This window comes from Chanos chanos, chromosome 1 (genome assembly GCF_902362185.1).
Source record: "Chanos chanos chromosome 1, fChaCha1.1, whole genome shotgun sequence".
Taxonomy (NCBI): domain Eukaryota; kingdom Metazoa; phylum Chordata; class Actinopteri; order Gonorynchiformes; family Chanidae; genus Chanos; species Chanos chanos.
The window spans coordinates 17,468,578-17,491,546 of record NC_044495.1 but is presented as its reverse complement, the minus strand read 5'-3'; the positions used below and the strand labels follow the sequence as shown (position 1 = coordinate 17,491,546).

The following is a 22,969-nucleotide window of genomic DNA, read 5'->3' as shown; positions in this document are numbered from 1 at the left end:
TAATGGTTTTGTGATACTGACTTACAACTCTCAACTTTGCTATTTCTTTCTTTTTAAAAGTAGACGAATGCTCTTCACATACTCTCAGTTCTATGAAATGTGGGCAGTATGAGTACATTCAACAGATGTTTTCAACTACAGAGTTTATTATCATCTCTATAGCATATAAACTGTCATGAAATGTGTCCACAAGTATTGTAGTTATCCCATTTTAAAGCACTGGTTGGTCCATTTGGTCATTTGAAAATGAAGGCTTTCTGGTATTGTTCATGCATTATTACAGTGGCATTAGTGCAATACGACACCAAAAATAATTTGGCATAGCAAAATCCTCCCCATGTCCTGGAGAAACAGAGTCGGGAGAAAAGTCTCCACAGCGGAGCCTGTAGCATTCTGAATATTGCCATAACCCGGCTGCACATTGATGGAAGTCCTATGTTCCTGCAGCGTAAAAGCAGCTTTCTAGTCCCTAGAAGTTCTGGAGGTCGTCATGCCTAGTGGAGAGGGGCTTCCAGCAGCAAAATTCTTGCCCAGGTCTTGGTTTCCACTGGGGTCAATGATAATGTTGATGACTGAGAGACAGAGATATATTCTGTTAGGTGGAGCATGTCTATGAATGTAGCCCATGTGACACTGACATTGTTCACCTGTGACATGAACAACAAACTCAACCTTGTTTCCCTGACACAATTTTTGAATTTACTGTAACCAGTGAAGCAAGAGCCTCAAGGGGGAGGTAATATGGGTGGTATTTGTTTGAATGTTCCTTTGTTCTGTCTCTTTTAATGCAGCTATCCAGCTGACAAATATGGACAGCTTGGATGTTTTGGACCACACGCACACTAGGAGCAGTGAGCAATGAGCACACACACACTAGAAGCAGCATGCGCACACACACCCGGAGCAGTGGGCACCTGCTTCAGCTGCAGAACCCGGGGAGCAGTTGGGGGTTAGATGTCTTGCTCCAGCCGTGGATGTTGAGGGAGGGGGCATGTGCTCTTCATGCACTCCCCTGCCCATATTTTTTAAACTTATTTATAGTCCATCATTGCTCTACCCCATTCTACCTCTCACTTCGTTCCTTATTATTCCTTCTTACAGACTATAGATCTTCTTGCTTATGTTTTTTATGTGTATCAGTACACGTGTCACTTATTTTTCCCCAGTAGTCTGTCTCAATATCACTTCAACAGACCTTTAAATACATTTCAAAATTATTTTGAATCACTCATGTTATTTCATTTTTCTGTAGATATAAATAAAAAATCGAAATGTAATCATTACAATTTCAATTGAACAGTAACCTAAGGAGTGTAAGTCTTGGGTGATTTAGTCCTGAGGTAGAATTAAAAGTAAAATTTTATCAAATCATGTTTTATCCAATTATGCTTACGTATTTTTCTGAGAGCATAAAATGACCAAAAAGACAACGGCAATATTTAAAGGCAAATTACTACCAGTAAAGTTCCACTTACCTTCAAGCTGCTTCTGAATTGTCCTAAGGTCTCCCAAAATAGACGTAATTTTCTAAAAGAAAGAGTAAAATGTTAGAGGTGGACACAATGCTTGTAGCTATACATCATTAGGAAGAGATACACCAACCTTGTTTGAGGTGTTCAGTGCAGGATCATACTCAGAGGTATTGAGTTTAGCCTCAATCTCCTTCCAAACTTCTGTTTTATTATGGAACAGCACCCTACACACACAAACACACACACACACAATACGTTATGCCCAACCCCTAAACATTCTTAAATAACATTAAAGACAGGTGTCTGAATTATTAGAACCTCTAAGCTTTCTTAAATAACATTAAAGAAAAGTACATCCCACTTTTGTGAACAGACAGTAGTTGATCATAGAGCAGTGCGGCTTGCTGATGATCTGTGTTTAACTTGGGTATAGAAATGACCTGACTTGTAGGTAACATGTGTCATCTATTAATATCCCCAAAAGCAAAAAATTCTTCAATGAGAACAAATGGCTGATACTCTTAAAATGTCTCTGCCAAAAAATGTTTTCAGAAAAAAAAAAAAAACAGAATCTGACTCCATTGAACCACTACTAAAATAACATAAAAATGAGAAATATACAAAATGAGAAGTTCTCACAGCAAGGGTTGGGTATCAAGAACCAGTTCCAAGTTGGAACCAGTTTCAAATTCAAAAGAGCTGTAGATTCGATAAGACACATGCGTTTCGGTTCTGCATTTCGGTTCCTAACTCTTGCATATTTCATTCGCGCTCCCGAGTGAACTGCAGTGAGTATATTACTGTCCACAAAAGTTTCGGTTATCTACCTGGACCTGCTACACTGACCTAAAGTCACGTCATTTGTTACACAGTACGCTTGTGAGAAGAGACCCTTCTGTTTACTTCCTGGACCCGAAAACGCTCAAAAGTTTGGACTGCAGAAAAACGCTTGAACGTTTGGCTTAGCTTTACTAAAAAAAGATAACAACACAGGACAATGCTACGACAGAGTATTAGGGCCACATTGAGGAAAAAAAAATTTGGAGAATAAAGTCGCAATTGAGAGAAAAATAAAAAACAGTCATAATATTATGAGAATGAAGTTGAAATTTTACAAGAAAAAATCATAATAAAATCGTAAAATTTCGACAAAGAAAAACATAATTCTTAGGAAAATACCAGCAACCAACAAAACGGGCAAGAGGACAGCCAATGGCAGCCTGAGCCTGCGTCTGGAAACTGCCGTTTGTCTCATCTTTTCGAAGTCCTGATGATAATGTGGTGCTGATGTGTCAAAAGATTCAGTATTTTGTTATTTGTGAAACCTGTACTAAAGTTTATTTTAACAAGATGCTCTAAAATGAGATGTTCCTCATTTTAATGCAGGCAACAGGCTGCGCTTGTGATATTTCCCCTCTAAAGTAACATGTAGCCTAAAATTACTACTTTATTCTCGTAATATTATGACTTTTTCTCGAAAAATTACGACTTTATCCTCATAATATTACGATTTTATTGTTGTAATATTACAACCTCATTCTTGAAATCTCTGACTTTTTCCCTCCACGGTGTGGCCCTAATACTCCTTTATAGTTAATGCAAAACCTGCAGTGAGGATATTTCATGCAAAGGAGGAAGCACCTCCAATATGACGAAGCATTTACTTCAACACGGCGTGAATCTGAAGGAATGCACCGTGTGTTGCAGTCTCCCAGGCACAATAACACCCCATTTACAGCTAACGTTAACAGCAGCAATGTTTCACACTCAGGTACAAAACTCAGATGAGCTGGCATTCGCCTTTTACATTGCAGGTAAACGAATTATGTCTACAAATTATTCTAATATATATTATTCTTCGATACCAGTTCAGAGGGCTCCCCTCCATCTCTGGCTCATCCCCGGAGACCCCCCTCTAGCATAGAAACTCCTTTCACTTTAGTCATGAAGGGAAAAAGAAACCCTCCTGTCACAGTTGACAGTTTACCGATTATAGCCTAAATGTGCCCGGAATAAAGGTAGGCTAACTGTTGTTCTTGAAATATTTGTTCCTTTTTTCTCTCCAAAAATACTGGAATCAGAACCAAGATTCGATAAGAACCGGATTCAATAAGCAGAATCGGAATCAGAGTTGGAATCGATAAAACTGAAACGATACCCAACCCTACTCAATGCCAAGATGCCAAGAGCTATTTTGCCAAATACTAAAATGTCAGCAGAGCTAAGGACGTGTTTAAATGCATATGGGACATGATTCATTCACTCCTTTCATTCATTCACTCTGATGTGAAGTAACTATTAGAATTTCCACAGGTTAAGTGCTTTGTCAGGGATATATTACTTGATTTTCTCCATCAGCTGTTCTGTGTTCTCTCGGATGGCCTGAGAAAGCTGAAAAACTGGATTCAACACCACATTGTCAAAAATGACCTAGAGCAAAAAAGATTGAGACAAAATACATTAACATATTAATATAAATTTAAAAAAAGACAAAAAAAAATCTCTGCTAAGCAATAGCACAATACCTCCTCTTTGTTCCGGCTCTGCTGTTTTAAGCTTGATTTTTCATCATTTATCGTGCAGGCAGGCTCCCCTGATGAACTTACTAACTTTCTAACTTTCTGGTACATTGGACTGGCCACAGGAACATTATGCTGCAACTGTAAACCAACAGGAACATGTTGACAGAAAATTCTGAGCAGGAAAGGCATCACAAAGCCATCAAACATAAGTCATGTTAAGAACTTGGATACTAAGCCTAACTCTTTGCTCTAGAGAGAGCTGTTTTTTTAACATCTGTGGCAAGGGTAAGGAACGTTTTCATCAAAAAAATCCAAACAAACTAAATTCTGAGGGGAAAATTTAGAGAGCAAAATCACAATGTCTTGTATATCCGAGCATTCCAGACATGCCCATGAATCTTAGCGTACTAACAACCTTTTTGAAGGACATCCAGTGTGGGACTGTCAGTAAATGTAGATGTGTACATTGTCTGTATATTGCCTGTAGTACTAGTGAGATACCAATGGCCGGAACCAATTCCTTGTGTGTGTTAACATACTTGGCCAATGAATCTGATTCTGAAATAATTCTGTTTTTTTTTGTTTTTGTTTTAAACAAGAAGAATGCGTTACTATGGCCCAATTCCAGTTCATACTAACAACATTTTTGTAGGACTTGTGCCGGTAAATAACTTTGTTTTTTTGCTTTTTTAAATGAGAAGAGTATGTCACTGTGGCCCAATTCCAGTTTATACAGCAACAGCTATTAGTGGCATACAGGCTAACTGTATTAATTGCGGTAAATAAGACGTGCCTTGCCCAGTTCTTTAAGAAAGTAGGTTTCTAGTAGTTGCTAAATGTATCACATTCTACTTTAACTGTAAATTAGATATAATGCATTATTTTTTTAGGGTAACTTGAAAAAGAGAAGTACAAAGCATTTGAAAAATTCTGATGACATTTTTATTTTATTTTCGATCATTTTTACGAAATTTCTGTCCCCCATCCCCCACCTTTTTTTTTGGGCTATGTTGCCAACTTTGCGTTTTCAAATTCTAAAGACGACTGCTTTCAAACTTAGCCTCGACATCTTCTAATAAAAATTCAATTGTTGGCCTTCAAAATAATCAGAGTGTTTAGTTAGGATACTCTGAAAGCTGAAGAGAAGATTAAACTTGGCCCAAAATTCAGAGCATGCAACGAACACTGAGCAAAGAATGCTGTACTGGCATTTGTTGAGAAAATCAACAATATATCTATCTAACAATGTATCTATATCTATATAATATCACACAGAGCCACTTAATGTTTATCTATACAGCTCTTTGAGGGTGATAAAATATTAATCCACAAAGCATTTTATTTTAGTCACACAAGTTAATGTCTTAACTTTGACATCCTAGCCTGATACACATTATACATTAATAACGTACACGTTATGCATTAGTCAGTGAGCCATATTCTCCAACTCCTTGTCTACAGACTCCAAGATGTGAGATCCTCTCTGTGGAAAAATGTCTATCAAGATAATCGGACAGATAACAGCAAGAGGGTGTTGAAAATACTATACCTCTTCATGAGCAGATATGGAGCGGGCAGAAGTCTTTGAGTCCTTGGTGGTGGAGGTTTGGGGCTCAGCGTCTCCTGCAACATCATGGATCTCTCGAGCAAGAATAGCTAGGTCTTTGGCCAGGTCCTGACTCAACCTAACAATACAAACAAGATTTCACCAAAAGATTCAAATTATAAACCTATATTAAAAAATCAGGTCAAGCAAAACCAAGTCAGTTAAGACTGAAGCGTAGTCATAAATGTACCAATATCACTTCTTCACAGAATTTTGAACTTGGCTTGGATGACCGAGTCTTTTTAGTCCTGTGACAAATTCCAAATTACTACCTCCTGCATCCTAGCATTTATGATGTGACCCTCTAGGACCTTAACAGGAAGAAGTATCATGTACATTTGAAATATTAACTCATTCGTTTCCCCAGTTGTAAAATGTCTCAAAGAAAAAGTCACTCAATTTCTATATATATCAAAGTCAGGGATATCCTACATGTCAATTGTAGCCCATAATAATGCTTAAAACGTCTTCCGGTATAGATTTCAAAAACTTTAAAATAAGAACTTCAACATCATGTAATCAGTAGGAGGCAGTGTGATGTTAGGGCCTATCTACCCTCTACACCTATTCCCTGGTGGAGATGACACTGACAATATATAACATTCTGCAATTGTCCCTTAAAGGCATTTTAGCGCAACACGAAGTGTTTTCTAAGATTCTCTTAATTTGAGTATACTGCATACACCCATAATAAGGCACTTGTAAGTTTTTCATCCTTGTCTTTATCAATGTTATTACATGCATTTAGCCATCAGTTCTGTGATGGGCCACTACCTTGAAGAGTTTATAGCACCTGTTAGCATGCTACTAACATGTTTGTTTCACAAGATATATGTCCATATAACATATCCACATCATTAAGCATAATCAGTTCTATAAAACTGATGGAGTAGTTGTAAAACTACTCCTCTGCAACATAAACATATTGATATTCAGTTGACTATCTCCTGCAAAACTTCGATGCATGACAAATTAGGAGTGTAAAAGCTAACTAAATATCAAACAGCTTTTATTTTTAGCCCAGGTTTGAGAGTAGGACTGAATTTCCCCAATTCCCTGAATTCAAAACCACTTATTAAATTTTACAATGCAAATCAATTAAGGTCCGCATCACAGTGGAAATTAATTCGCTTTTTAGTTACATGTTTGCACATAAAGATCTTTTACCTTTTACGTGCACATTTGGTAACTAATTGGTCTACATTAAATGTCTTGACATTTTGGGTAATCTCCCAGCGCAAAATGAATGCGTCAGAAAGCTGGCTAGAAGCTTTAGTCCACAGATGAGTAGATGGGTAGACCACCAGCAGCACACATTAGTAATGGAACAGTGCATCCTGTCTATTGATACCAGTACTGTAGACTGTTCAGGGTCAAACTGATGGACCTTTGTTAGTCTGATCAGTATAGCACAACTTATGGGTTATTTGACAGGGTAATTCTAAGTAACTGCAATTTCCACACAGTTCAAAAACAATCATGTGATTAACCTCTCTCTGGCCCTACCTGGCAATCTCTGCGCTGTGGGAGGTCCAGTTTTGAAAAGCATCACCGCTGTGGCATTCCTCCTCTGAATGAACAGCTCTGGGTTTGGGTTGGGTTAGGCTGGGCGCCTGGGCTCGGAGCACCTGCAAGGCTGCTGAATTATGGGAGCGTTTGTGTTTGGAAATGTTGTGGTTGGATTCATACTCCTCCTCTGAGGTGGATGTGTAGTCTAAGCCCTTCTGACGCCTCCGAGAGCCTTTGCTCAAGGAATGGGTTCAAAGGGTGTTTGGGAGCAGTGAGTTTTGGAACAGGAGGTTAAGGAATGAAAAGAGGGAGGGAAGAGACAGAGGAAACATGAGAGGACAGTGCTAAATCAGATCCCACTCAAACAAAAAACAAAAAATCAAAATTAATTAAAAAAGGCTTTGAAATGAAGTAAAAGTGCTCATTCAGCGTATAAATACTGTATATTTGTGGTGTTACAGTATCTTGAATCTCATCCCGTTGTTCTTTTCTTAACTGCCATTTACATACTGAACTGAGCACTCCAAATCATTTTTCATAAAAGTTGCGAGGAAATGTCAATGAAAACCCTGTGTGTTAGTATAGTTAAAGATATAACAGCCCATACACATGTTTGATAGTTTAAGGCCATTATTGGCCAGGTGGTACAAAGTAATAAATGACAGATGAACCACCGGTCAATGTCATATAAAACAGACAATATGATTGCAAAAGCCCAGGTAAGACTGAAATGTTACCAATCTGGTTCAAAAGTTCAGTCAATTACGAGGAAAAGGAACTTGTCCATTAAAAGATCAGCTTAATTATTTTAGTTGTTTGTAGGAAATGACTACAAATGATGAGATTGTGATAAATATCAAAACAAAATCCAGGTACAAATTTCATGTACGGTAATGTGTCAAAAGATGTTTTCATTTCATTCAGTCCTTCAAATCTGAACAGTTCTTATTTGGATATAATTACAATCAATGCTCATCCAGGAAAGCCCAATTCCTACATGACTTTTTTTCTTACCCCTGATCAAACAAACTCAACTATATGATTGTGTAGCTCATAAAAAGGTTTATTTCCTGAATCCAGTGAGTTTGTGCATGATTAAAGCTTGCTAATACTATAGCTTAATTGGAGCTTATTTGCTCCTTCACTTGATGTATTGAGCATATAGAGAAACTACTCACTGGCTGTGCTGCTGGCATATTTTGCACTGCTGGAGCGTCCACGGATGATGGGCTGTTTTCCTGTTGGTCCTGTGCCCCTACGAGTGCCTGTCTTGGCCTCAGGAGGCACAGAGGCTTTCCGCACAGAGCTACTGGATTCAGAGCTACGGTTGGAGAAACCTGTCCGTCGAGTAGACGACTCTGTGTCACTGGTTGTGGTGAAAGAACCCGTCCTCCTCCTTGGTAGAGCCAATAAGTCTAGACGGGAGAGTTTCTTGCTCTCTTGTGCCCCCTTGGTGGCAGGGATATTAGGATCAGAGTTCTGGGATGTGCGGTCTGTCTCTGCACTCTCGTTGTCTGATGCCTCGCCCAGACGAGCACGTCGGAGCATTGAGGTTCGTGTGGGCCTTGGAGCAGAGAGGCTGTTGGAACGACCTAGTGCCTTAGCTACCATGCTTCTTAAGGATTTACTGGAGTCATCCTTTTTCAGGGGTACAGAGATTTTTCTACTGGCAGAGGGCTTTGAGCTGAACTCCTGGTCTGAAGAGACGGTGTCTGGCAAATAACGTTTGTTGGAGTCCTGGTGGTCGTTGCTTAAGTCGAGAACTCTGTGTTTCCCTGTGCTGTTTTGCAACTGGTAGCTCCTGCTTGGCTCCACCTTACTGTCCTTCGCTGCAGCACTGAAGCTGCGATGGTCTGAAAAGAGCTCTTGACTTGACTGCTGTGATTGGTTTGGCTCCTGGTTGTGCTGACTGGTAGGGGATTTCTGCCTGCTGTTGTTGCTGAGGACAACAGGCTTCTTGACAGTCGTGCTGGGGGCATTCCTGTTGCTCTGTTGGCTGACTGTGCTTGAGGTATCCACATCTGAGTCCCCAGAGAGAGAGTCCTCTAGAAGGTAGGAACTGCCAGCAAGCTGCTGGCCCTGACGTCTTCCTTGCAGTTTAGATTCCAGTGCTGCAAGAGCAGCCTCTGTGTCTTTGAGGTACGACTGTGTGTCCTGACTGTACATGCCCTGAAGGGAATGTGTAGGGTCTCCCTCCCTCGTAGACAAATGACTAGTGATTTGAGGCAGTCTGGTGACATAGACATCATCACTGGGTCTGTCTTTTGTGAAACTCTCTTGTCTGACAAGGGACACAGAGACCTCCTTAGACTCCTTATCTTGGAACTCCAAATTTGGAGCAGAGGAATTAGGCTTGCCAGGTCTTGTTAAGGTAGCTGTTGAGAACTTCTGAGGAGAACCTTTGTCTCTCCCGGTCTTGCCAAGTTTGACCACTGTTTCCTGTTTGGCAGAGTACTTCCTGCATTGCTCCATGGAACCATCATCAGACTTGCTAGTGTCACTCAGACTGTCAGGGTCCAGATCTTCTTGTACACGCAGTTTGTTGATATCGTCCTGTGTTCGCAGGACTTCCCTCCTCTCCACAGCTTCATAGGTCAGGTAAGATTGCTGTGTGAGAATGCTTGGGAGTGTAGTCTCTGTCTTTTCTTTCGATGGGACCTGTGGGAGAACCCGTCGCGCTCTGTGACTTTGACCAATTTCAGACTCTGTGGTGTCAGAGTTCTGGTTAAGCATTGCCTGGTGGATAATTTGTCCTCCTATTAAAGGAAATAACATAATTTTATTACATTATTTTTTCCCCCTTCCCCTTCCCCCTACAAGTGTCTTTTGGCACTTGCCAGGCCGTCATTGTAAATAAGAAATTGTTCTTAATGTCTTGCCAAGTGAAATAAAGGTTGAATGAATTGAAAAATTTCTTTTTTTTTTTAAATCAAATAAAACTAGAAACAGTCACAGGAGGATCCCTTACCTCCATCTACACGCTCCTTTTGTGCTGGGATGTTACAGAGTCCCGACACATGGCCTGAGTTAGAGTAGCTGTCTGCCAAGCTTGCCCAACGAGAAACCCATTTGGGGCCTCCAGAATTCACTAAGTCAACTGATCTCATCTAGAGGGGGAATTAGACAACAATCAAAACATATGAATGCTAGAGTATGAAAGGTCCACCAAATTAGAACTCCAACTCCAAACATGCAATGTAATATCATCAATTCAAGAGTCCTTAACACTTTTGTGCTGTACCAGCGAGTATGGACAAACTCTGGCAATCAGGTAGGTATGCCAGTGTTATCCCTCTCACTGCCTGACTTAGGTGGCAGCCACAGGAGGGGAGACTCTTATGTCTTATTATTGACCTTAAAATGACATATATGAGCACAGCAGCTTCTGAGAAAAATGTTTGTGTTGCAATCTTGGTGGTATTGTAGTAATTACAGAATAAGGTTAATTCAGAAACATTAAATTGCCTACTTATATATCATATTTTACGTGAGAGACAGTTAATTATGAAAAATACATTATATCTCTAAATTACCACATTAATTCCAACTATTCTAAGTATCTTTTTGTCTGCATTAAACTGTGACAGCTGAGAAAGAATCAAGGTGATCTAATGTAATGTTAGTTACATGCATGCACACAAATACAATGCTGGTCAGGAATCATTATTTTGACTGAATGCACAAGTGTGAAAATAAAGAGGCCAAACAAAAGGAAAAAGAAAAAAAACCCAATAAGTGTGTTGGGGAAAAGCTTCACAGACACACACACACACACACTAGAAGAATACCTCAATCCCAAAAAATCTTCACACAAACCATACATAATTTGTCACCTACCATGAAAGTAACCATTCCCAGATCAGAACCATAGGAGGTCAGAAATCATCACAGGAATTTATGTTAAAGGACAGTATAATCAACAGAAAAGCGTATAGATTTCAAGCCCCCCCTAAGCCAATGGTAGACTTACTGGCTGACTGACTGATTGGTTGATTGATTGACAGACGGTAAGACAACTACAGAGAATATGGAGTAAGCATGGCTGAACCCAGTGGAGTGTTTACCTGCGCTGGACCCATGGATAGGTCTCTAAGATTTGCTGGGTTATGGCTCAGCACTGAAGGCCTAAACTCTCTATCTGCAAGGCTATCTTGCCCTTGCCTCTGCTCTAGGACTACAGGCTTATATGCAGCTGCTGCTCCTGATGGTTGGCTGCTGTGCTCAGAGCACTCACCAACACCAAACACCTGTCAGGAACAAAGCATCTATGAGAAGATATGACAAGGAAGGCACAGGATGCCCATCCTCGGTGAGTACATTTTAGTACAGCCTTGTTGCAAAAGGTTCTTATGAAGTATCCTGCACTAACTATAGAAAAATAAAGGTGAACTAAACAACAAACAAGCTAACCATTACATGGGGGAATTGGCTAAAGAAATGATGCACAGGAGATCCTTTGGAGAATTGGATTTCTGTATGTGACAGATTTATTTCAGACTGTAATTTTAGACAGAGCCTAATTCTGGCTCTAGCCTAAGTCTGTAACTTGAAAATTAATTCCGTCGCAGTGTATAGCTTTCCTCATTAGAACAGCTGTTTGCGTGGAAAAGGTTTGGTATTCTCATACCCAGTACTGCTTGTTTTCAGAACAAGCTAAGCTGATCTTGTGGCTTACATATGTGCAAGTGCTGTTTTAAACAAAGAGACCTGTACCTGCTCTGTCCGCAATTACCTTTACATTTAGAACCACTGAGTCCAGTTCAAATGGATACTGATATACTGGTACCTGATCAATCCTGCTACGAGCCTCCTCTAAGTCTTTATCTGGTCCGTCTGCCTCAATGGTGTAAGTGCCTGCATCACTCAGGCTGTCCTCCTCCTCATGTTTTGGACCCTTGGGGCTCTTGGCTTCTGTGTCCTGCTGAGCATGGGACATGTGACTGGGTTTCGAGGGCACTGCTTGATGGGTGGGGTACGGGGTGCAAGTCAGATTAATGTCTGGGGAATGGGAGTGGGCAGGCGATGTGTCAGAAGAATTTGACTTTGATGCCTTTAGTAGAGCAGTAAAATCTCGAGCCAGTCTGGAGTTACGGCCCAGGCTCCCAAAGGGCTTGGAAGAGGCAGATCGGCTAGAAAAATTAGAGGCACTCATCCGAATGTCGGTCTTCTCTCTTCTCAGAGAACCACCTCTTTGGAAATTACCTGAGTCATTCAGGGGAATGGTCAATCGTTGTGTGTGTGTGTTAGATCCAGCTGATTCAACCTGAGAGGTAACCTTCCTCTTGTCTGGCTTGCTCTTGAGAGAATCTGGAGGGGACATATTTAGGGACTGTGCCTGCTTTTTGCGAGGATTGTTGTCAAAGAACTCTATGATGAAAGCCTGTTGGTGGTCAGGTTTAGCTCCTGTAGGTTCCTCATTTTCAGGAGAAATAAAAGGTTGTGACATCACAAACTCCGAGAGTAAACCCTGCTGAGACAATGTCTCAGACCCTGTCGGAGGCTGTGATATTAGGCTGCCCTTGTCATCGTTGACAGGACCTTCAGAATCACTGTCACTTTGGCCATCATGATGATGTTTATCTGGAGGGGCAGAGCAGGATTACGATCTGATTAAAATCAACAAATCACCTCAAATTAACAAAAAAACATAGAGAACAGACATTATCAGCTCCTAAAAGTTATTTACTGATGGGGTCCTTACCATCTGTGGACATGTCGCCCTTAGTGCTACACAGGTTATCAGACCTAGAGCTCCTCATGCTTACGTTATTCTGTGCTAGCCAATCAGTGACTTTATTCTCTACAGACATGACTTCAGTTGGTGTGGCTGTAGCTTCCTTGGAAGGATTCTTGCGCTGGCGGAAGGAAAACTTTGTGACATGATCTTTGATCTTCATCTTTCCTGGGGTGCAGTCATCAAATTCTATGGTGAAAGAGGCATGGCTCTGCACCACAGGTGGTGTTGGAGTGGCTGTAGCATTAGTGTCTTTTGTTGGAATCTCCTGGTCTTCTGTCCTGACTGTTTTCAACTGTGAAAAGTCTTTGGTGGGGATCTCAAAGTAACTGGGTTCCCTGCGGTATGAGTAGATAGACTTGTCCTGGTCCTCTTTACTTTCAGGTGGGGACTGTTTGACTTCAGGTGTATGTCTAGAGTTTTCCTTAGTGTTCTCTGTGAAACAACAGTACAATTAATGTAGACCAGTGAAAACCAACACAAACTACAACTAATATTGCAACTCTGATGAGTGCAAATAACTGATGAACTGACTAAATTTGCAAAACTATACATGCAGAACCAAGTTAACTCTGAAATATGGCACTAAAAGCAATAACACCAATCACAAAAATAGAAAACATGTCTATAAATGGTCATGTCTTCGATCTATTTGTCCATTTATTTTGCCATAAGGAAACTTTCTTTGGAGACCTACTTGAGTAAAAAGTGACAAAGAGGAAGAGAAAAAAATGACGCTTTTTTCTTTGCACCTTTTCACTTGTACCTATTCATGCCTCAGTCATTATGTAGTTTTTTATCCATACACTGCACAAAAACTTGGTGCTGTAACTAAACCAGTATGCTCTTCAACACGAATGAAAATCAAAATTGATGAAAAAATCTTTAATATCTAGGGGTTTTTTTTATATCATTTCTGACTTTTAGTGTAAAAAGACTCTTTTCAAGCCCCTCCTCTGAATGACTATCCAATCCTGGCTTAGTGACAACTACTGCCTGTCTTTTTCTCAGACAAAGACTGGTCTCTGATAAGCTAACAAACTGAGGTAAATAAACCACCTGTTTATGGTTAAACAGTGTGTGTCTATAACACCTGTAAAAGTAATTCCAGGGGCTAGAGAGTCTGAGGGTGCTTCTTTGTTCTGTTTCAAAAACCAAAAACAAACTTTGAGAAACATAAACTTTGAATCAAGCTTTGCTGCAGACTGTAGCCTACTGGTAGGACAGCCACACCAAAATGACAAAAAAGATACCCACACTTGCTCTAAGCTAAACTTGTTTGTAGGTAGTTACAAACATTACTTTTTTGCCTGTGTATATGTTTTATTTTGTAAGTTGGTAATGTCAGTGATCAAACCGACCTGACATTATACAGCCCACTTACATATGGCTGGTTGTTTGATGTATTACTACTGTTCACTGTCCTAATGACAACGTCCATGTTAATGTAACCTGGTTAATGTTAACATGCTGACCTAAAAGCATGTGCTACAGCGTGAAAGAAACATCAAGAATAAGTTAAACAGACAGATAGCAGTTCCACTCAAGTTTGTAAGCGACTGCTCCCTCATGTAATTTCACTTATCTACAGAGCAGGAACCTCATTGCTCAGTGACACTGCTGTTCTGAACATCATTAATTATTAATTGGTCAGGAGCCTCTCTTTTAAACTGAAAGTTAAAACCTCTTTCGATTTTTGCTTATGACGGCTGTTTAGGTGACAATTACCATAGAAAAATTTACCAACAGAGGTAATTTTCTCAACAACATAACCACACTTCCGTAGTTTGTCTGCATCGCAGGCTGCACAGGCAGTAAATGATTTTCTAAGTTAGAAACTTTATCTCAGCAGGCCAGGATTTAGTGAAGTGTAAAATGTTTCAGCTCACATTTTCTTTCTTAAATGAATGAACTGCTTGAATGAAAAGAGTTCCACTTTTACTACTGTGCATAAACTCAGAAAACACAGCAAAGCCATAATCTCAAATAACTTGACAGTAACAAAGGACAAGGCATCTGGTGCACGGTGTGTGTCTAAGGTTTTGCTTGCATAAATTAATCATTCTATTTAAAAGTAATTTTCTCTCAAATACATGGAACACAATGTGAGGTCAGACTTTCCTTGCCCATAGCTAACGCCCAGGACCCACCCAGATGACTCAAGGGCTCTTAGTATGCACAACAATGTTCACCACACAAGTCATGAGCTAGAGAGGAGGACACTACTTCACTAGTCATTGGGGAACTAAGATTGAGAAGGCCTGGACAGGAGCTTGGCCAGGTTAACACTTCGTTCCCAAAAAGCCAGGGGATTTTTTTTATAAGTCCACCAAAAGCGAGGTCCACAACTTAACATCTTATCCTAACTGCACATTCTACCACTAGTTAGAATATAACTGCTAGACAATAAAGACTGTTCTGACTCACTAAGGCAGAGAAACATAGCTTGAAACATTTTTTGATAGAAAATTTTTTGATAGAAAATTTTAATAAATTAGCACCTAGGCTGTGTAGCACACTCCTCCAGCATTAGTCTAAGAAACATACATTAAAACATCAGTTAAAATCGTCAGTACCATTCTGGGAACAGGAAAGGAAACAATGAGCTCATTTTCAGCTCTTGGTTTATGGTGTAACTAATCTGTCACAAGGCTTAGCTTGTTGGTCTAACCTGTTCTATGGCAAAAAAACATTGTATCAACATACAGAAGCTGCAAATCTCCATACATCTGTAACTCATTCATTGTGTTCTGTAGATGACGACAGAGGAAAAAAATCGTAGTTTCAGTCAGTCTTATTGAACATGTACTTCTTGAAATCAAGGACATATCTTTAAAGCATAGCTATAGCAAACACTGGAAATAAAATGAAGATTAAGAAGGAAATCAAGTGAGTGACCTTCCGAAAAAGAATGTATAAGGGGTAACATGGGCCAATGACAGCAGTGAGGAATGGACACACGTTTATGCAGTAGCTGACCTGTGTGGTCGTCATTAGGCCTTCTCCCATCACTGTCCTGACCCCCAGGCTCATCATCCTCACCCCACCATGAGGGCTGTCCATACAGCGGAGTGGGTTTGTGGACTGGAGTGTCTAGGGTTAAGAAAGGGGAAGGGAAAAAGAAAATTTAAATACAGAGAAAGACAGACAGGCCCAGAGCAGAGGGATTAAACCACTTAAAACTCATGGCATTCATTGGTCACATGGCAGGGATTTGGTCTACTGAGCCTGCTATGGATTCTGACAAAACAAAGACTTTATTTTAGCACAATGTAGCCAATAACGCTTTCTAAGTACAACTGTGTCGTTAAGGTAGTCAAAAGTGGACACTGGTTATAATAGAGATATGGAAAAACACAGCGCTGTGCTGTGTGAGCCTGTAAAAGCAATTTTAGTACAAGTGTAATCTGTATGGAAAATGTCAATACATACACCAGACAGAAATACCACTGCTTTACAATTTAGAAAAGAGGAGGCAGAAAAACAGGTGAGATATGAAAAACATCTGTCTTTGCTGCCAGTCAAAGAGCCATCACTGAATATCTGTGCTGAGGTGAACAACTCCACTACAGGACTGACACAGCCAGCCTGCTATGTAAACACTGGTCACTTGTTCTCTTACTCAAATTCTACATCAAGTACAAGCTCGGTAATGAAGTACATGTATCCCTGCCTTGACACTGAAATGGCTTACAGCTGCTGTCTGGTTGGTGGTGCACAGCACCACCTGAAAACCCTTTGATCATTTTAAAGTCATAGTGTGCTCCTCATGCAGGTTGCAGGCTCTTAACTGGAGAGTAAAGAGCTTGGGTGTGTTGATGGATCTGCCAACCGTATTCAAATAAACATCAACCATCCTGCTTTGACTAGAACTCACTTCTAAAGTGAGATAGGCAAGCAAATGATTTGCAAGACAGAGACCATTCAGCAGGTTTTTGTAAGAATGCAAGTTAGTTCCATGGAAGCTCACAAACACCACTGATGCCTAGAGCTGAAGGAGACCGGAATAAAGATTGCCACATGTGACAATCTCGGGTGATGTTTGACAGCGTTGGGAAAACTGGACTGTGTGTATATGGAAGTACCTGTGAGTGTTTTAAGCTCAGCCTTATCAGGTTTAGAGCCAGAGGATTCAGTGTTCCGGGTCTTCAGCTCAGCCTGCTCACGTTTCCTGGTCTCATGAGCTCTTAGGCCAATCTGAAATTGGCTGGTGTACTTTTCATGCTGACAAATTCACAAACGGTGACAGGTTGACAATATTCCATTCTTTGGGATTCATAAAAGCCACACAGACATTTCTGAAGCACAACACTGAACACTCTTCCAATACTGAGCACAATTCAAAAAAGCTATCCACCCATATACATGAGGCACAACAAACACATAACGAGTTTGACATAAAAACAAGCACAGCTGTTTTAAAACAACAGGCATCTTTCATCTAAAGTCAATGATTAAAAGCAATTTCAAATCAAAAGTATATAGTATACACAACCATGCATACCCAGTCGTTAACCCACACCCAAAACACAGGACAAGTACCTTTAGGGCTTCCTCTGGAACCTTGTGTTGACTCTTCTCCAGAATATAAACATGAGCATGTGAGTTGTGTTAAGAAAAAAGTTGCACACTTGCTCTGAACAACCTTTTAAGGAAACAAATTTCATTTTTTTTAAGAGTCTGGCTGTCTTTCAGAACGTATTTCATCTCTATTTCTTACACCACTTTCACTGAACAGTAAACCTCCACAGAATATGCCTGTCCTGTAGTTTACCATGAGATACATTTGATAGCATAGAAATCTACCAAGAAATCTGTATCATTTATAGAAAGCTGTTTAACCCAGATGAAATTCTGAATGCCTAGTTCTGAAACTGAAGTGTAAGGCAGAAAAGCACGGAGAGTGTTGTATTGCATTGTGGACAGTGGATATCATATCCAAAGCGAATAACATCAGACATCTTGAGGGTGATGTAGGTCTGGTCAGGAATTCTGAGGTCATTCACAAATGTCTGTTGACAAAAGCAAATAAAGCAGGTGAGAAAAGACCAAGATGAAATTGTTCAGTGTGCTCAATGCACATATTAGTTCTTTAACATGTGAGGGGACAATAAAAACATAGAGGTTTACACATCCGGGGGTGGCTCAGGTTTTTCTAAGCTTTGCGTCTGGCCTTTTTCCCATTAAAAGTTAAGCGACATCCGTTGAGACATTAATAAGATTGTGCTGCTTACACAACATAAGTCGTAGCTCAAAAAAGACCATCACATGGGAGAGATGGGTTTAAGAAAAAGCAGAAAATGACCTGAAACTCTGTCTGTGAACAAAACATAGCCAGAATTTAAAGACAACAAATTTGCTATTTTCCAGTTCAAAATGACTACAAATTACTCAGCAATTAAACTGGTCTCTGTGGCATGGTACAAGGAATGACAGCACAAGCACAGGACTTTATTCAACAAGCACTTATGAAAGTGCAATATGAGTAAAGTTTAAGAGTCAATAACATTTGTTTGAATCTGGGCCTGAGGGCAACAACAGAAATAATTAAAGGTCAATGAATTAATTAACTGACTGATAATGAAATCACAGATAAAAACCCTCAGTAAGGAATAACTATACCATCAAATAGGTAACATGACAGACCTGAAATAATAAACCCTTCTAGTGAATGCACAGAACATGCTTCCAGTGCATGACGAACACTTTGAGGAGTCATCTCTTGTACAGAGAGAAACACAAAAGGGAAATGACAAAGAAATCTTTTTTCAAGTGGGGACAGTTGGAATTATTGCTCACTGAAGAGCTGCCAGTGGAGGTGGAGAAGAAATGAGAAAGAAAGCAGCTCTTTGAAAAAAGGTTCATGGCAGCAGAAAATTCACTCTTCATTGCTTCTGCCCAATTAACTAAACCAGGCTTAAAAAAAAAAAAAAAGAAACTTTTGTGGAGAGGCCTCCATAGGCTCCAGCGGGTGCCTACACATAACTGGCCTAAATCTGTCTCTACAGTTTAATTACCCATTTTCATCAGGAACACAGTAATTTCAAAACAGATTTGCTGAAGTATTAAGTGTTGCAAAAACGAACAGTAATCTGCAATTATTAAATACTTTAATCAATGATGTTGTTTATTTCAGTCTAGCTGTATTTTAGTGCAATGTTATTCAGCCCAGTCCTTAAGGCCCACATGTCCAGCACCATACTGATGAGCACTGCATTAACACACCTGATGCAAATGCATCACAGCTTGATAATTAGATCAGCTAAAGTCAGTGTGCATGTGCAGGGCTGAAACAAAAGTATGTGGGTAAGCCTTAGAAAATCAAGTCTGACAGGAGGCGAATTAGCATTGAAAGAGACAGGTCTTTGAAAAACCAGAAAGAGAAGTCTCAATCAAGTCAACTTCTGTAATCACTGGATTAAGTGCTGATTGACAAAAAAACAACATCATCAACAATGACAAAAAAAAAAAAAAATCTCAGCACATGCTTGCCCTCAAGCTTTCAACTTAGACAATAAAAAGTCTAGGAATTTGGGGTTTAACGGCCGGCAATACACCATAGTCTTGAATGTCAACATCAGAACTCACCCCATTAAGACTGCCCAGGTCCTTGACAAGATGTTCATCTGTAGCAGGGTCATAGTTGATTACCGCATGCTGCTTATCCACACTGCGAGACTGCAGGGTGCAAACAAAACAATACAAACACAATTCTGTGACAGGTTCTGAGGGTTTATCTACCAGTGGATAATGGCTGTGAGAAGAGGTCTCTAGACAAAAAATGTTGTGTCGTCTTACCAACACCTGACTGAATCATGCAGTCAAAGTCATACGCTGAGTTCTGATGTGCTTTGCTTTGTCTTACAACCATTACTGTAAGCAAAGTTGACTCAGACTCAAAACAACAACAGCTACTGAAACTTTACTAGTGTAGAGGAATTCCTCTTCATCACATAATATACAGTCAGAGAGAACTGTAATTACACAAGCAGACAGGACATATTTGCTATTTGTCTGATTATGCTCTATAGTGCTTTCCACCTCAGATTTGCTCTACTGCCAAAGTTACTTGCAGGCTTGTTACTGCCCATCAGCATCTCTTTCATGAGTAAGTCACATTGTGTCCAAAGCAGCAAGGGATTATGGGGCACTAAGCCACCCAATAGGCCTTTGCACATAGTGTTCCAATTTTTTAACAATGTTGAGTACTCATTCATCTGAACAGAACTCCAAATTTGCCTGTCATCAGGCTTGGACCTCTTAGTGTGCTCATATTTAATTCATTCAGTTCTTTTTGGATAAATACATGCACCCTTATCAACACAGGAATATTGGACTGATTAACCACCTAAAACCTCTGTGCTAAACTATTGTAGTCTTTTATAGTGTGACACAGCATAACTGGTACTCTTGCATTCTTACTGAAACCACCTCATTATTGCAAGGAACCATACAGCTTCAGGTATAAACCTGTTGTTAACAGCCAAAAGGTATCAGTTATTCTGTTTAAAGTGAAGCTTTCTGTTCTGTTTGTGAGACTGGTGAAAGCAAATACTGGGCACACACTGTAGCCTTAAGAAAGTTTTCAGAAAAGTCCAGCTGTAACCTACTCAATAATAATATGAGGTAGCTGCAGTTCTTTTAAATCAGTCAGCGAATGCGAACAAATAAATCCAAGCCACACATTTCCAAACTGTGGCTGTAACAAGACACTGACCATGCATTGTTTGACATGTTAACAAAGCCAGTCCTTAAGCCTGTGGCCAGGAGGAGTGCTAGGGCAACATAAATGTGTGTCCAACTGGAAAAAAATGAATGGTTATGTACACACACACAGTGAGAGTGTAATTATAAACTGGCCTAGGGCTTGGAAGCAATGTGTAGGAGTTTTAAAGTTGAGTTCACCACAGTAAGTAGCACATTACCAATGATTCGTAAACAGTCGAGCTGCTCCGCAGACAAAAAGAAGGAGCAGGAGGAACAGAGTGAGAAAGAGAGAGAGACTCAGCAGCAAAGAATGTCTCACTCTCACACACCCCTTTAAATCACTAGTCTTGATCTGGGAGTAGTCTACCACAGTTAGACAGTGTTTAGTTGGTAAATAAAGTGTAAGTTTATTTAAGTCAATAAGTTTCAACTCCAACACACCTCTCACTTACCTGCAACATTAACTCACACTCCTCTCGACCAACAAAGATCATCTCTCGTGGCAAACGGTGTCGTGTGCCCGAGCTGCTGACCAGGAACCATGATGTCAAACTCATCTTGCTAGTCTTGTTCAAAGCCTGCTCATCATCCTCCACAACAGCTGAATCATCCACACTCTTCAGAGTACACAACCTGCATCAGTATTAAATCAAAAATCCAGAAAATGGAAAAATAAAAATGGTGCGAAGTTCCAAGAAAATGACTGAAAGTGGTCCTGGGGGGGAGGACATTTAAAGTAAAACTTTGAAAGTACTTCGGCATGGAAGTGGCGACAACAATTTGAACTGTTGCTGAGATACGTAAATATCAGAAGTGGAGTGAACTTGCTGTCAGGAGAGGACATGTAATCCTGGTAAATCCGTTGCACTCATTAAGACTGAGCAAAGTTCTAAATCCAGATTAAACCAAGAAATTACTTTTCACTATGTCATCAGTTTCTATATGATATTTTAAGAGAACTTATGAATACATATCTAAATTATCGTGTGTCCATAGGTCCACGTCTCTTTTGTGGACTTCCATTAGCCTATGAGAATTCCTTTTGGAAAGTAGATGCTAACGTTAAACACAAACATAGTCTAATTTCCGATACATCTAGCGACCGGATCGATACAAAACCGAATGTTTTAAACGATGGCAACCAACGATTCCGTAACAAATTACGACGTTATATGGCTTCGTGACTGTCCAGCTATATGACAATTCTCCCGTCGGGAAGTGCTAACGAACTTAGAGGGAGGCTAATTCACTTAGGCTAGCTGGATTGCTTGTTTTACTCAGCTAGCCATTCACAAAGTTCTATTACTAACACAAGCTAGTTTAAATATGCCACATCACATTAGAAATCAAAGCACTTTGGACCGTTGCGGCGTAAGGTCACACTACCACATGTTGAAGGTATTACAAGAATCCAAAGTCACCAACACCTGATTTGAAAACGGCAACAGCAACAACTTATAGGAAACTAGCAAATGTTTTCCTTGTTTCAAACAAATTTGTCTCCGAATTCCCAGTCCAACATACCTTGAATTCAGATTCCGTCTCGTTCCGGTCTAGTATTAGCCAGTAACTTCACGGTATCAAAACTTTTAAACCTATGCCTGTTTCCCTGTTTTAGACAAATCCAGCTGACAAGTGTTCACCAAGGACATAGAGTCGTCGCCGAACAGGTGAATACCAAACACACCCTCTATTGAATACACGCAAGCATGTTCTGTCATGAGCCCAACCGCCTCATAACACAGGTTAATGACGCAAGAGTCCAAATCTTCAAAAGAAACTGATTAGGTGCTGCTTCGTTTGTAAAATAGTCAATCGCTTTATTTTCTTAAACTGATTAAGCCTGCCTTGCCTTGCATATAGCACAAAAATGACTGCCCACTCTCCAAAACCTGAAATGTCATTAAATATTCTTAAACGTCTTTGAGCCAAAGTAAACCATGATCATTAAAAACAATGTGCACTGAATATAATCGAGAGATTAAAAATTCTCCAGACGTTTAATATGCATAGTATCGGTCATACCGTTCCTCTAAGATTTATTTTTTAATACTGCATGAGGAACGAGTTATGATAGTTTTGTTAACGTCTTGCTGCCGTTCTTCTGACTTCCACAAGATGTAGCCCTTTACCGTACACATCACGGCTTTAAGGTTACCACACACACTGCCATGAGAGATTGTTCGGAAACGTGTTGAGTCTCCGTCCTTTCCAGCGACTACGTAGGAGCGCAATAGTAGCGCAATTTTAGTGTAATATTTAAATGGATTTCTTACGTCGCCAGTGGTACCTGTGGAGTAGCCTATAGCCTTTTCTTAGCATTCCACTTTGTCTTAAAATGCTAAAATATATAGTACATGTCCAGTGTATTTTGGAAAAATAAAAAAGTTTTAAACTGCATAGCAGTTATATGCTATGC

General features: G+C 40.0%; 1 protein-coding gene across 1 annotated transcript; it reads right to left on the bottom strand.

Annotated features, from left to right (window-relative positions):
- Window positions 1-453: 453 nt before the first annotated feature.
- cep170ba (centrosomal protein 170Ba) lies at window positions 454-21,149 on the bottom strand. Its single transcript, XM_030766688.1, has 18 exons — window positions 21,003-21,149; window positions 19,432-19,521; window positions 17,777-17,855; window positions 17,386-17,444; window positions 16,929-17,067; window positions 15,823-15,936; window positions 12,811-13,278; window positions 11,896-12,689; window positions 11,174-11,356; window positions 10,078-10,216; window positions 8,297-9,865; window positions 7,107-7,341; window positions 5,544-5,679; window positions 3,998-4,132; window positions 3,814-3,902; window positions 1,603-1,696; window positions 1,476-1,527; window positions 454-572 (listed from the first exon to the last, which is right to left on the bottom strand). Exons 1-18 carry the CDS (start codon window positions 21,105-21,107, stop codon window positions 463-465), a joined length of 4,590 nt encoding a protein of 1,529 aa, XP_030622548.1. The 5' UTR covers window positions 21,108-21,149; the 3' UTR covers window positions 454-462.
- Window positions 21,150-22,969: the final 1,820 nt, after the last annotated feature.